Source organism: Carassius carassius, chromosome 14, assembly GCF_963082965.1.
Source record: "Carassius carassius chromosome 14, fCarCar2.1, whole genome shotgun sequence".
In the NCBI taxonomy this organism is placed as follows: domain Eukaryota; kingdom Metazoa; phylum Chordata; class Actinopteri; order Cypriniformes; family Cyprinidae; genus Carassius; species Carassius carassius.
In genome coordinates, this window is record NC_081768.1 from 3,307,773 (window position 1) to 3,322,503 (window position 14,731).

Sequence of the window (14,731 nt, forward strand, 5' to 3'; positions counted from 1 at the left end):
GAGATAATTCAACATTTCCACAAACCTGTTCTGATGAAGAAACCAACTAATCTACATCTTGGATTGCCTGAGAATAAGTCCATTTTCAGCAAATTTTCATTTTTGGGTGAACTATTCCTTTAGGTTTCTTTTAATCCCCAACAAAGCAAGAAAAAGGCAAAAGTGGCAAGGATCCCAGACTCCGTTAGGTGACAAAATGGGGAAGAAAAGCCCCAGGCTCAGTCAGGGGACCGTTTTTCTGGCCAGAAAGCTTAAAAATATTGTTTATAAAGATATTTGCAGCTCTCGTAACCATTATTAGTAGTAAATAACCATCATAAAAAAGCAATAGACTGTGATTGAAATGTGCTTGTCCACACAAGTACATCATCTGCCCCTAATGTAGTTCTATAGTGAATAAAATTCTGTTTGTGGTTTAGGAGACTTTTGCAGGGACTAGAGAAGCTTTTATCAATAATGCAATACTTCATGTTAAAAAAAACTTCTCTTCTAACACAATATCCATAAATACACTCATACGGGATAAAACCAGTCATTTATTAAGCATACTATCACTCATGTGGACAACTTGATCTCTGTTTCACACAATTAGATTATCAAAACAGTCTAGAGCCAAGTTGTTTGTGTTGTTTAAGAAGAAAAATAATAGAGCTGGACATATTACTGTGATTTAATACTGATGCGGATCCATTTGTAGAAACAAAGCGGATGGCCATTAGCATTAGGACACAATATCAAGAGTCCTCTTGAAGAATGCTGTCTTGTCTTACATATATGACTCAATTAGTGTTTTACTAATCAGCTACAATAAAACACACACGATCCCGCAATAAGCACATTATAGTACCTCCTCCAGGCGGCTCATATGCTGAACCGCGGCCCTTGCGGGGGTGCTGATGTTCTCCAGAGGGGTGCTTAACTGCGGCTGGTGGTTTTGCACACTGAAGGTAGGAGACAAAAGGCCAGGGACAAACACTTTGCTGACCTGGAAGCAAAACATTCATGATTATTACTAATAGCTTAAACCATGATGGTTTTGTATTACCATAAAGCTGAATTAATATTCTTTAATTTGTGCATACTTTAGATTTTATGCATTTTATTTAAGCTATGTGTGAATGTCTAAAAACTAAAACTTTTGAGGTTGTCATTTCCTTGTAATATACATAAAAAATAAGATACATAAGAATATTAAAGAATATATTAGAAAAATAAGAGTGTAATAATAAAATTCAACTTATTTTTATTACCATTTTGTTATATATATATATATATAATTTTTTTTTTTTTGTTAGTATAATTAAATTAATGTACATTTAAATACATTTCACTAATAATATTTAGTAAAGGTGTTAGTATTAAATATTTTTATATAATTATATGTAGCTTATTATAATTCATATATACACACATATGCAGACATACATACATAGTTATATTCACAATTTATTAGATTTATTTTATTTGACAGCAAAGAATGCCTGAAATGGCAAATTTGGAAAGGCTATTTTTTTTAAATCACTATTTTTATATTATATATGACAAATAACACTATAAATGACAAATCATGTTGGATGGCGTTGGGATGCAGCCTTCGTATTCTGTGGGATAGGTCACATTGATCAATCATATTTTCAATGAATTCTAGAACTTGAAAATTGGTTCGCGGTGCGTCATCCACATCTGAAACACACAGCATCATCAGTGCTGCAGAGAAAGGGGCTTTTTATACATCAGTCATGCATACATCTGTAAGCACCATCTTATGACATTAATAAACGATATGAATCTAACAGTATAAACAGATATCCTGCGCGCCTGTAAAGAATCCCTGCATTCTCTCCAGCACTAATCATCCAGATATGAGTGACTCACCTGGAACCAATTTTCAAATCTCTAGTGATTGGTGGGAAACATGATGGAATGAGATGATGTATTAGACTCAGCACTAGGCTTTGAGTGCAAATTGTAATGCGCAGATGCCTTTGGCTTTTTTAATAAAAGAGGACTATGCATGGCAGGAACGCTGCATATTACAGCATAGTCCGACTGAGCTGAAAGTAGAAAAATGATTCAGGACACTAATAATGTCATTTCAGAGGTGAAAAACGCAGATGAAATCAAGCCTCACCCGTGTGACTCCTGTGTACAAGACCAGACTTCCATTGGCCTCAAGCACCAGCATTGTATGAATGTCCTGCGAAGAAATGAAGAAAACATGAAATTTAAGGTCTTGATGACGACAGTGGAGAAAAAGAGGAAGACACTTATAGCTGATGTTCAAGATTTACAAACGTCACACTTATACGGTGTAAATCCCTCATCATATTAGGAAGCAGAAAGATCAAATCTAAATGGATTTAAAAAGTGATTCTAAATGGAAACATTTGCAACTCTTATTACACTGATTTTACAATTTATTGCATGGTTAAAAGGGAGTGCTTGTGTATTAGTAAACAACTTAGTTCAACTTTCCATAACTTAACTTCCAAACAGTACAGATGAAATATGCACAATAACAGCAGAAAACTATAGAAAGAGTACTAGGGAAACTATAAGGTCATGTTCACTATAAGGTCAGCAAGGTCATTCTTTAAAAAAAAAAACATCATAGTATCTATTTTAAATGCAAATCAATCATATATCCATGCATTTGTTTTATTGTTACATTTTTTGACCTTATAACTAAAATGTTAATCTTTTGGTAAATTAATTTTATCTTTTTATTATTGATGTATACAGGACCAGTCATTTAATCTGTTAAACTGCGGCTTTCTTACAATAAACTGCAAGATCGCATTTAGATCCATCTCCATTTTTGAGATATCTGATCGTGGTTATTCAATCTCGTCATAATTATTTGAGAAAAGCAATATTTGTGCCATCTCGATCACATTTTGGCATTCAAACTTAAGGACTTAAATGTGAAGCAGGGGGAGTCATAATATTACAGGGAGTAAAAATAGATTTTAAAAAAATGTTAGTACACAAACAGTCAATGGTGTTCTTTTATACAAAATAAAGGCTTTTGGGTTTGTTGCTATTTTATATACATACTCTATTACAAAATTCTTGATTGCGTCAAATGTAGCAATATCCATATCTTAAAATTCAGGTCAACAACTGAAGCATAGAACAAAATCTGCATCTTACATTGATGATCTTTTTCAATAACCTGTTTCACTCTGATGAACATCACAATGGCGAAGAAAAGATCGGTCACTACTTCAGTTCATCGTGACAGTACAGATTATATAGAAAAACAGTTACTTCCCAACATTCAAGACACATCACGGTGACAAAGTCTTTGACATATTTCATAATGATATATTTGACAAATCAAATACTCACCTCAAGAGGGGCAGCATCTTTTGCGGTGATAACGGTCACTGATGCAAATATCAGTTGAGAGGTTTCATTGCTCTCAAGGAATTTTACACACCTGCAAACAGCACACCAAAGCTTTAAATACGCAAAGTGATCCATCCTATTAATGCAGAAGTATAACTACAAAATAAGCCACACATTCACCTGAGCTGCTGGTGGGACTCGACCAGAAAGCACAGGTACCTGTTCTCACACAGGTCAGAGGTGATGAAGACTTTAGTGGCCTGGCAGCCTTTCTCCCTGCACAAGAGAGACACAACACTGATTTCAGGGCAAACATCAACAGTAATTTCATGCTCTCGGCTTATAAACACAGGGAATGGAAACTCATGAGGCTCAGGGCACCTGGAGATAGCACTGGTTTCGGTCCACAGCTGCTCAATGCAGAGGTCTGGTAGAATGGGCTCCATCTCAGGCAGCAGGGCTGTTTCGTTCAGGGTGCTGTTGGGTGAGCCCAGGATGCTGTGACCGCGTGGAGACGGCGTGTGGCAGGACATGTTGAAGCGCTGAGCTCCGGAGAAAGAGGGCGCTGCAATGCCGGGCGAGTGAGCCCGACTAAGTAAGGAAAGTTAAAGAGAAACCAAAACGCACATTTAGACAAAAATGTGTCTTTTTTTTTTTTTTTTTACTATTAGCCTTTTTATATGAATTTAAACATTTTTGTTTATTTGTGCACATCACAAATTCAGTATTTAAACACGTTACACTAATGCTCACCAAATGCATTCATTTGATCAAAAATGCTGTAAAAACAGTAGTACTGTCAATTATTAGATTTATAAGAACCGTTTCCTATTTAAATATATGTTAAAATGTAATTTATTCCTGTGATCAAAGCTGTATTTTCAGCATCATTACTCCAGTCTTCAGTATCACATGATCCTTCAGAAATCTTTTCGAATATGCTGATTTGCTGCTCAGCAAACTTTTTTTATTCTAATCAATGTTGAAAACCTTTTTTTATTATTATTATTCTTTGATTAATAGAAATTTTAAAAGCATTCATTTGAAATGGAATCTTTTGCAACATTATAAATATCTTTACTGTCACTTCTGATCAATTTAATGTGTCCTTGCTAGGAAGAAAAACAATTCCTATAAAAAAAAAATTTTTTTACTGACCTCAACATTTTGAATGGTAGTCTATATAAATCAAATTTTAACAAAACTTCTACTGCCCACAGCAAATTTGCATACTGTGTTTATTAGAATTTACAAACTGCTTTCAAATGTATCCAGTAGGGCTGTCAAAAAAATAAAAAAAATAAATCGAATTTAGAATATTCATTGAATTTAAAATAAAAATCCACATTCGATTGTAAAAATGTAATATATTGTAAAAATTCTGTCTCATGATTCACCTTGCATATGTGCACTATCCACGCAGTCTTTCAAAAAATTGCCTGAACGCGCGTGGATGACGAAAATAACGCGGACAGCCAAAGTATACTTGACATTTATCAGTGGCGCAAGAGATGTGTAGACGATGTTAGTGTCATTGCATTATAAGGTTTATGTTAGCCTATTCAGTTGAAGCCACTAGAAAAAAGAAAAAGAAAAGGTGAATGTGGAGAAGATCTTGTTTACATTTAAACTGAAACCAAGCCGTTCACACAGAACGCATATTTCGCACATTTTCTAGAGGGACACCGTTGGATTCGTGTCTCGCACAAGAGAGCGGCATGTTTAGAAAGATGTGTAAAATGAATGCAAGTTCAACTTTTTAAAAACATTGAGACTATATGGTGGGTTTTTGTTCCCCATCCCACTGCATCTCATGTTTTTAAATAAAAAAATGTATTCTGTGTGTCTGCCCTTTGTATTTAACTATGCATGCATACATGACGCTGTTTTGTTTAGTTGTTTCAGCAACTTAATTGGTTTATAAACTATTTTAAATATTATGTTTTTTTTTTCTTCAGTCATGTTTTCTTATACTTTGAATAAACGTGCATTAGTAATATTTTGCTTGATGCACATTCTTGTGGCCTCAGAAGAGAAGCCAAAAGCTTTTCTTCACCCTAACTGAAATTATGCATTTTAAATTCGAATATAGATAATATTTAAGTACAAAATTCAAATGTAGTTTTTCAGCTATTTTGACAGCCCTAGTATCCAGTAACCTCCTGCATGGACGCACCTGAGAGCAGCCATGTTTGAAATGCTGGGCGAGTGAACACGTGAGTGCAGGCCCGGGGAGGCAGGTATTCGGCTCTGGTTGTGTAGGGCGTGGCAGTGTAAGGGCGAAGCGGGCGAGTCTAGCCGGGTCACGTTTCTCAGGTGGGTGCTGAGGAAGCTGGGGGCCGCATTCGGTGTATGAACCGGCCCAGGTTGGTCTGGACACTTCAACACTGTGGTCTGCTCCTGAAAAAGCACAACAACATTCTAAACTAGATCCTTAGATTTAAATTAACATACTACTTTTTAAAAATTAGTACATTAAGATGCATTGAATTCCTCTTTTAAAGAAAACTAAATATCTATTACTACCACAGTAGTGCTCAGGTAGTTTTCTCAGTGTAATACATTTTATTTTACAATGTCAGTGAGCTTCAAAGAAAAATTCTAATATAAAAAGATTGCGACTGACTTTAAATCTAAACAAAGAAAAAGTAAAAATAAGCAAAGTACTTTTATTAGCCATTAAAGGTATATATATATCTATCATTTATTGATAAAAAATAAAATAAAATAGAGTCAAAGACACCTGTGCTAGTGATCTTATTTAAACCAGTCTTTAGACTTGATGACATTTGACACTCAATGTTAAATCTAATATCAAACAAAAGTATATAAGTAAATACATTCAGGTATACATTAAGAAAAATATATTAAATATATTTATATATAATATAAAATGTATATACATGTAAATATTTTCAAAATATATACCGTATGTGTGTATTTATATATACATAATAAATATAAACAGTACACATACATATATTATGTAACCAAAACCCTTTATTTTGGATGCGATTAATCACGATTAATTGAGGTCATGCTTTCAACATTAAAATAAAGACTTTGAAACATGATGTATGTAAATCATAATGTCCGAGTGATGCAAACAGACCTCAGGTGTGACTTTGCGCAGGTTCCAGACAGTGTGTGTGCACTGCTGTGTGTCGTATGTCATGATGATGGAGGGCTCGTGACAGGTAAACACTACTCTCAGAGCGCTGTCTGTAACATACTGGAGCCGGGACTCAAACAGACCTGGATCAATGAGTGGGAACAACAGAGCATTAACTTAAGACACATTCAAGAGTCCAGAGATCCACAACGCATCCAAGTCATTATTATAAAGTTAATTCAATTGTTTTTCCAACGTCCAAGACTAACATGTATCAAATGTATGGTTTTGGTAAGTCAATAAGAAAACTTTATGACCAGTTAGTCAGTAGCTTTATTAGGAAATAATACATGGTTAAAATTGAATTACATTAGCGTCAGTCTGCCTCTTACTGATGCAAACAACATGAGCGAATCAAGTAAAAATAATACAGTACTTCTAAAAAAAAGAAAACATCCGTTTATCTGGGACCATTGTATGTTTATTTAAAAAATATATATATTTCACAAGGGGGTGGTGGTGTTTTTGTCAGAGGTGCAGATTTTTACAGAGACTGGCTCTTCACATATCTTGAATATGATGCTGCAAACAACACAATGAACTGCACAGTCATTAATATGCAAGATATAGTCACTGAAAAAAAAAAAAAAAAAAGCTAAATATAGTTTCATGGCCACTGAAAAAAAAAAAAAAACATTTCTGGATGGCTAATTTCAGAGTTCCAGGACAGAAGACCGTGGAGATTGTAAGCGCAAAACGATGAAACTGTATGCCAAAATTATAAATAATTACTGATTGAACAACCATAATTTCCCTTAGATAATCAAACACTTACTTGATAATGCTGATAATCTCAAACGTTCCTTCCTCAAACGTTTTTGTTAAATATTACGAAACAACTAAAAGCAAAAAAAACTTTTTCGTTAAGTCAAATAATCTCAAATATAAAAGCACAGGAAGAGAAGCTTTATTTTTTAAATGTTTTCTAGGCAACTATCCAAAATAAAACGTTTTAGTTGAAGTACTAAAATCGCTAAAAACAGAAACTAAAATAATAAGCTAAAAATAAATAAATAAAGCACAACTAAATCACTAAAAAATTATCTAAAATTAAAACTGAAAATGAAAAAATAAAAGCCAATTTAAAATATTAGATCAGTATATAAATACAACAAAATGCCACTGAAAATGTGCAGAATTAAGTCTTACCGGTGGACTTACAAACAACAGGAGCGATTTCATCTAACGGATGCAGCATGCTGAACAGAATCGGGAGAGGTTCCCTGATAAAGAGATTCAAATCACGAGCGTTTGTTTAAACAATCAAATGCTAACAGTGACAGTATTAATACGTTTAATCTTAAAATAGAATAAATAAATAAATCAAGCGTACCCGATGGGGCTCATGTGGCCATCAACTGTAATATTTTTGCGCTCCAGAAGCAGGCCAAACTTTGTTGACCAGAGAGCGGAGACCTACGAATGAAAGCCAGATCCAGTTAATCGAGAGAAGAAAAAAAAGGAACCATCACAAGTTTTTTAGCTGATGGAAAACAGCATTTTACAGCTAAATGTTAACGCTAAAGGTATCATTATGCATGAAATAAACAAACAAAAACTTCTTTCTATTATGGAAAAGAAACTAGTGCCTTGCATTGCATCAGAGAGTTTCAGACTCTCAATTCCAGTCCCCTTGTCAACATTATAAATGCATATGTCAGAAATGTATAGGAAAAGCCTCTGGGCAACATGCCAGAACATGCACATGTAAAATAAAGCCAGCATTAGCCAGAACTTTAAATTGTGCTGTCTAAATACCGTTACTAAAACCAAACCGCCCCCCTTTTCTGTCTTCGTGCCAAATAACCAATTATGCCTCGTGAAACAGACAACTACCACACATCAGTCACTGAGCTAAGAAAGACAGTCAGGCTGAATAAAACCCTGATGGCACTAACAAACACCCGCTGGTGACAATGGCTCTGCTGGAAGATTTCCTCAAAAAACACAAGGCTGATACAGACATTTGAACCAGATTTGGAGTCCATCATATAACAGATGTACTGTTTGGAAACTCAACAGACACAGGAATCAAGCGTTCTGACCTGGAATGGGAGAGGAGATATGAAGTCTTTCCCACTCATGCTGTGGACATTCACACAGGTGCTCTGGACGATACACACAGTCTTCTCCACAACCTCCTTTACTGAAGCTCATGGGGAAAACAATCACTCAACAACAACACAAAATTCTAGGAACAACTTTTATCATCATATACTTGCTACTAACAAGATACAAAGCAATTAAAATAAATAATAAATAAAGAAAAACATGCAATAAAAAGACACAAAAATTAAGTAAACAAATATATGTTACATACTGATAAAATAATAAATTAAACAATACAAATAATCAATTACAAATTAAAAAGTAATAAATAAAACAACAAAAATAAATGTAATTTTTTTTTTAAACTACATGAAAATAAATTGAAAAAAATATTAAAATTAATTTTACTAATAATAAAATAATTGTTTTTTAGCCCTTTATTTTTTTTGCTTTACGTGTGGAAACAATAATATAACAACATAAACATACACAATTCTTACCATCATTTTTAGACTGAGGGACGGTGAAATTACACCAAAGAGCCTATAAAATAATTGGTAAAATTATATTATACTTGTGTACAATACTACAATTGTCAGCATGAAATGGGATTCTTAATACAACAGCCCAAATACCTTTTAAGCACATGAAAAAATTTATTTTGTATAGCATACAAAACTACTACTACTACTACAAGTCAAATGGTAATTACAATATTTTTCACAATGTAACCTAAAATGGCGATGTTTGTTCAGAGAAAAGGTGTAGCATGATTTGTTTGCAGACAGTACCTGCTGAACTGTGCTGTCTACAGTGAAGGCCTTGTAGACATACGAGGCTTGATTCTTACTGCCATGACTCCATATGACCATATTTCCAGCCACATACAGCTCCTCCTCATATTCAACCTCATAAGGAGCAGTTCCCTTCCTCAGCTGCCAGCGCTCCTGTCAATCACATCATAATCATACTTAAAACAAGCAGTGTTTTCACGGAGAACAGTTTGATTTTGCTTAAAGGGAAAGAATGGCGCAAAACATCTCCTTTTGTGTTCCACAGCAGAAACAAAGTCAAAAACAAACTACCTTCTCACGCTCCTGTAGAGTGACCTCCTGAAGGGATCCCACGAGTCCAGCCGCCCCGTCAGAGGACCAGAGCTCAGAAGCCGGCTGGAGCTGCCGCAGCTGGAGATTCACAGCATTCGGGTGATTTCTGCAGTGCTCACGACCGAACGGGACAAACGACTGCAATTCGCCTGCGGCTATCATTGTGGCTCTCTCTTCATAGACGTGCGACATGAGTTCCCAATATCAGCATTATTTCTGTGAAACACAAACACATATTTACAGACAAACCATTGTGTTATGCATTGACATTTATGCAACCTTCAGTATGGCCGCAATAATGAGTACCTTTTTATCATATATATATATATATATAACACATGATATGTCTCACACCTTTTCCCCGGGCACTTTTGGAACATTTGTTAGTCTGTCCATATTTTTTATACATTGCTTTTTTCACAAAATTTGCCTCAATGTTCAATTAACCATATTCACCTATTATTTAAGTATTCTTGATTTACCATTATAGAGGTTTTATTTAACCTTTTAACTGTCGTTTACTTCACCCCCTACGTTTACTTCACTATATTACAACTAAATCCTAATCTAATCATGACAAACTATATATCGTTGGAAAGGTCTAAGACTCCTAAATAGATATTTTACCAATCTTTTTGTTAAAAATTATGTAGGAAAAGTAATAGGTTAATTTATGTCAAGAGAGCACCTCAAAAACCTACATCATAACAGGAGTTCTGACCTTTGTCAGAAAAAAAAAAGTCTTTGTTGCCCTTTTCTCTATCACACTTTAGAAATCATCAGAAATTATATATCACTTGAAAACTTAATCTCAAAATTCATCTTTTGAAAGCCATTTTAAATTCAAACATTGCATTACCATGAAAATGGTACATCAAAATCATGTTACAAAATGTTTTCAGTAATGAATTAAAAAAAATTAGGTTTGGATCATGCACTTTCAAGTCTATGTTCAAAAATGTGAGACAACAGGTTAAATACATATAGTGTTTATTAGTTTGTATGTATTAGTTATAGTTTATTTAGCTGTTATAACTTAAAGGTAATCTTTTAATATATTATATAAAATATTGTTATATCATATTTTATCCATGTCTTTTTCAGTTTAAACCAGATATATACCACCTCCATCCATCTTCATCATCTTCACACACATACATCTTTATTTCTATGCGTCCTCAATCTACAAGCACTCAAACCTGTTAACGGTCACTCACATTTTTGAACATAGACTTGAAAGTGCATGATCCAAACCTAAATCTTTTATAATTCATGACTGAAAACATTTTGTAACATGATTTTGATGTACCATTTTCATGGTAATGCAATGTTTGAATTTAAAATGGCTTTCAAAGAAAGCATTTTGAGATTTTAAGTTTTCAAGTGATACATAATTTCTGATGATTTCTAAAGTGTGATAGAGAAAAAGGCAACAAAGACGACTTTTTTTTTTTTTGACAAAGGTCAGAACTCCTGTTATAATGTAGGTTTTTGAGGTGCACTCTTGCCATAAATTAATCTATTGCTTATCCTACATAATTTTTAACAAAAAAGACTGGTAAAATTTCCAACGATATATAGTTTGTCATGATTAGATTAGGATTTAATTGTAATATAGTGAAGTAAACGTAGGCGGCCCACCGAGGGGCCAGGTGGCAGTTTACAGGTTAGTTTCTACTTCTTTTCGCTTAAGCGAGCACACAAAGCAACGGTTCATCAGATGCAGGGGAAAATACATAACTTACTAGCGATATCCTCCAATATCATGTATTAGTGATAGTTGTTATGATACGCTTTAAATTAGTTACCTAATTGATTGCTGGGAAATATTTTATACACGTATTACATGTATTACACTGCACAAGACCTCTTGGATTGTGTTATCACTTGTAATGGATAACAACATTAAAACAGTTTGAGGTAAAACACACTGTTCTTTTTATATAAGTTACTGCAGTGAGCTCGTTCTGTCAGCATTAGCAGCGGCGCTACTGCTAACAACGTCCGCTCAAATAATTACCTGCTAATAACAAATAGTCGAGCTTCCTGTCCTGGAGTGCGGTCCTTCCCTGTGACAGATGTCTCTCCCTCTGCAATCGCCTGCTCGTTGAGCCCAACATACAAACACATCAAAATAAGCAGTGAAAACCGACTGAGCACGCTACACTGTTTCAAATGAACGCGGACATGTTGTTATCCCGTGACGCACTTCCGAGCGTCTGACCAATCAGAGAGCTGCGATCTGGAAGTACGCCGCGCGCGCATGTCCTTTGGCAAACCATGGTTGTTTGATATAATTGACATGGTACTGAACATAAAACTTTATTTTCAGACAGTATTTTTTATAACAGTATTTTCATGTATGTGTCCAAAAACATGATATTCCAGGGTGAATGTCCTCAAAAGCCTAAACCACAGATAATTTTCTTCAAAAAAGAAAAAGTGGCAGCATTGAAAATCCAATTTTTATGGGACTGATATCCTTTACATTTTCTTTCTTGGTGGCCAGTGCTCGTATCGTTCTATTTATAAAGGAATATAAAACCGACATTAAAGACTAGTTCTGAAACTATTATACATTTATTGCATAAGTTGTCGATCTTTGTAAGGTCAGAAATATTTTATAGTTGTTATATGAAGCTGATGCTTCACAGGAGGCTCTGATGCTGCCTTTTGTACTTCTGATATGGTGAGTTTTCAAACTTTTTTTGTTAAGAGTATAATTAGCATAATCAGCATAATTCAATAATTTATAGCTTTACAAGTGAAATATCTTAGAATAAAGTAGCCTTGAAGTACTAATTACTGTTTTTTCACCAGATATATTAAATATGTTGTAGCCTACTAATATATAAATATATATATAATCAGCTCCTTAGAAGTGAGCGCCGTACATGAACTGCATTCTGCCGACTGACACGGTCTCTACACAGTGTTTATTGCTCCCGACTGCCAGGAGAAATCTGTTGAAGGTACTTCTTAACATTTATTCACGGATTTGCACTGCGCAACGTCTTCACTTACGGACAAGTGTGACATCATATACCTCTGTAAATAAATACAATTTTAATTCACGTCTTGCACACTTCAATGCACTTTGAATAGAACATATATGTTCACTTCGAATCATGGTAGAACATCCTGTGATGTTCCCTTCACAGGGCACTTACGTTCGAATAGAACAAACGTCTGAAGCCATAAGAGAAACATACAAAATGTGCAGAGCAGGGGGGCACCGCTACACTATGAGCATCCATTCAGCCTGTAGCGCCACCAACGTTTGAGAGCAGAGGATACCGCCCATTTTTTCAAGATTTGGATAACTTATTTTATTTACTTGCTGGATTTTTTTCATCATTCAAACATGTCTGAATGGACACACAAAGATTCTAGAGGCAGGCAGAGCCAAGGTAAGTAGCAGTCTAATCACTGAGCTGAAGAGAAGGACATGGAAGGAGCAACCTTGATACTAGCAATTGAACCAGAGTGGTGAGTGTGCTCTTATTGTGCTCTGTTAACCAGTTGCAGGTGCACCAATATTCAGGTGAATGAGGGTGTGGCTGAGTGATTGGTTCTGTGGCTGTGGATGGTGTCTCTGTGACAGTACGCCCTCCCCCACAGGCATCTTCAGAGGTCCAGGAACCATGGCGGCCTCGGCCAATGGGAGCAGGATACTCCGGGTGGAGTTGGTGATAATTGTCACATAATGAAGGGTATAGGATATCATCCTGGTCCACCCAAGATCTTTCTTCTGGTCCATTCCCCTCCCAGTCGACAATTGTAGACCGCCACCTTGTCGCCTGGAATTTATGATTTCTCAGTCCATGTAGATGGTTCATTGTCGTCGTCCTCGGGTGGAGGAGGAGGTACTTCCAGTTCTGTGGAAGGAGGGAGAATAGGATCAGTAACAGGTTTGAGTAAGAACACATGGAAGGTTGGTGAAAAACGGTATTGTCTGGGAAGCTGGAGTTCATAAGTCACTTCATAAATCTGCCTCAAGATGGTGAAGGGACCTATGTAGTGGGAACTCTTTTTGCAGGGTGGTCGCAGGCGATGTCTCAAGTGGTGAGCCAAACTCGATCACCTGGATGATAGAGAGATGTATGCAGACGACGGACATCCATGTGTGTCTTCTGACGTCGGACTGCCCGCTGAAGATGGACATGAGCTGAGTCCCATATCCTCTCAACCAACCAACACGCCCAACAGTTGGAGGAATGTGCACCAGACCCTGGAGATGAATTGAGGCCCTCAACCTGACACCATTTCTTCTGGAATTCCAAAGTGTTGGAAAATGTGGTTGAAGATGGCCTCTGTGGTTTCAAGGGCCTTGCAGGCCTTGGAGAATCGATCAACCACAACGAGGATGGTGGTAAAGCTGTTAGATGCACATAAGTCAGTAATAAATCCACTCTTAGATGGGACCAGGGTTGACGCGGGATAGGCAGTGGCACCAGTTTGCCCTCAGGTAGATGATGGAGTATTGAAATAATGGCACAGACTGAGCATCCTTTCACCAATCAGGGAATGTCCTAGGCCATGTTGGACCACCAATACCTTCCCTCGAGGAGTGAGAGGGTTCGATGCCTCCCTGGATAATCTGACCCCGGAGACGCATGTACAGAGTCCAGATGGGAAATCCGGAAGGAGGTTGGTTCATAGGTTCTACCTTCTGGACCTCCCGGCGTAGCAGGTTCTTCTTCTGTGGCAGCACGGATGTCGTTATTGAGAGGCCATATGGTCTGATGGGACATACAAAGAGGTCTGGAGGGAGCACAGGTTCCAGCTCCTCAGATACAGGGACAGGTGAGTGGATCCTTGATAGCGCATCGGCTTTCGTATTTTTATGGCCTAAACGGTAAGTGACGATGAAGTTGAATCAAGTGAAGAATAACGCCCATCGAGCCTGTCTGGGGTTCTCTGAGGTATTGCAGGTTCTTATGGTCAGTTATGACCTCAAACAGATGATATGCTCTCTCCAGCCAGTGCCGCTACTCCTCGGGGATATTTTCTTCGAGAAGTAGGCACAAGGAGTACTTGGGGGTCACCTCTC

At 36.4% G+C, this 14,731-nt stretch overlaps 1 protein-coding gene across 2 annotated transcripts in view; it reads right to left on the reverse strand.

The window, feature by feature from the left end:
• Positions 1-11,928, reverse strand: part of LOC132156730 (anaphase-promoting complex subunit 1-like) — a 58,695-nt gene extending 46,767 nt beyond the window's left edge. The window contains exons 1-14 of one of the 2 annotated variants that reach the window (XM_059565715.1): positions 11,699-11,928; positions 9,658-9,894; positions 9,364-9,519; positions 9,073-9,115; positions 8,569-8,669; positions 7,857-7,939; positions 7,673-7,746; positions 6,464-6,606; positions 5,528-5,751; positions 3,733-3,942; positions 3,532-3,627; positions 3,352-3,442; positions 2,132-2,197; positions 848-985 (exon numbers count right to left, since the gene is read on the reverse strand). In XM_059565715.1, coding sequence (XP_059421698.1) covers positions 848-985; positions 2,132-2,197; positions 3,352-3,442; positions 3,532-3,627; positions 3,733-3,942; positions 5,528-5,751; positions 6,464-6,606; positions 7,673-7,746; positions 7,857-7,939; positions 8,569-8,669; positions 9,073-9,115; positions 9,364-9,519; positions 9,658-9,870 — 1,638 coding nt within the window. In that variant the 5' untranslated portion in view covers positions 9,871-9,894; positions 11,699-11,928. Of the gene's footprint in view, positions 1-847; positions 986-2,131; positions 2,198-3,351; positions 3,443-3,531; positions 3,628-3,732; positions 3,943-5,527; positions 5,752-6,463; positions 6,607-7,672; positions 7,747-7,856; positions 7,940-8,568; positions 8,676-9,072; positions 9,116-9,363; positions 9,520-9,657; positions 9,895-11,698 lie in introns of both variants that reach the window. The other variant, XM_059565714.1, reaches the window with a different exon arrangement.
• Positions 11,929-14,731: the final 2,803 nt, after the last annotated feature.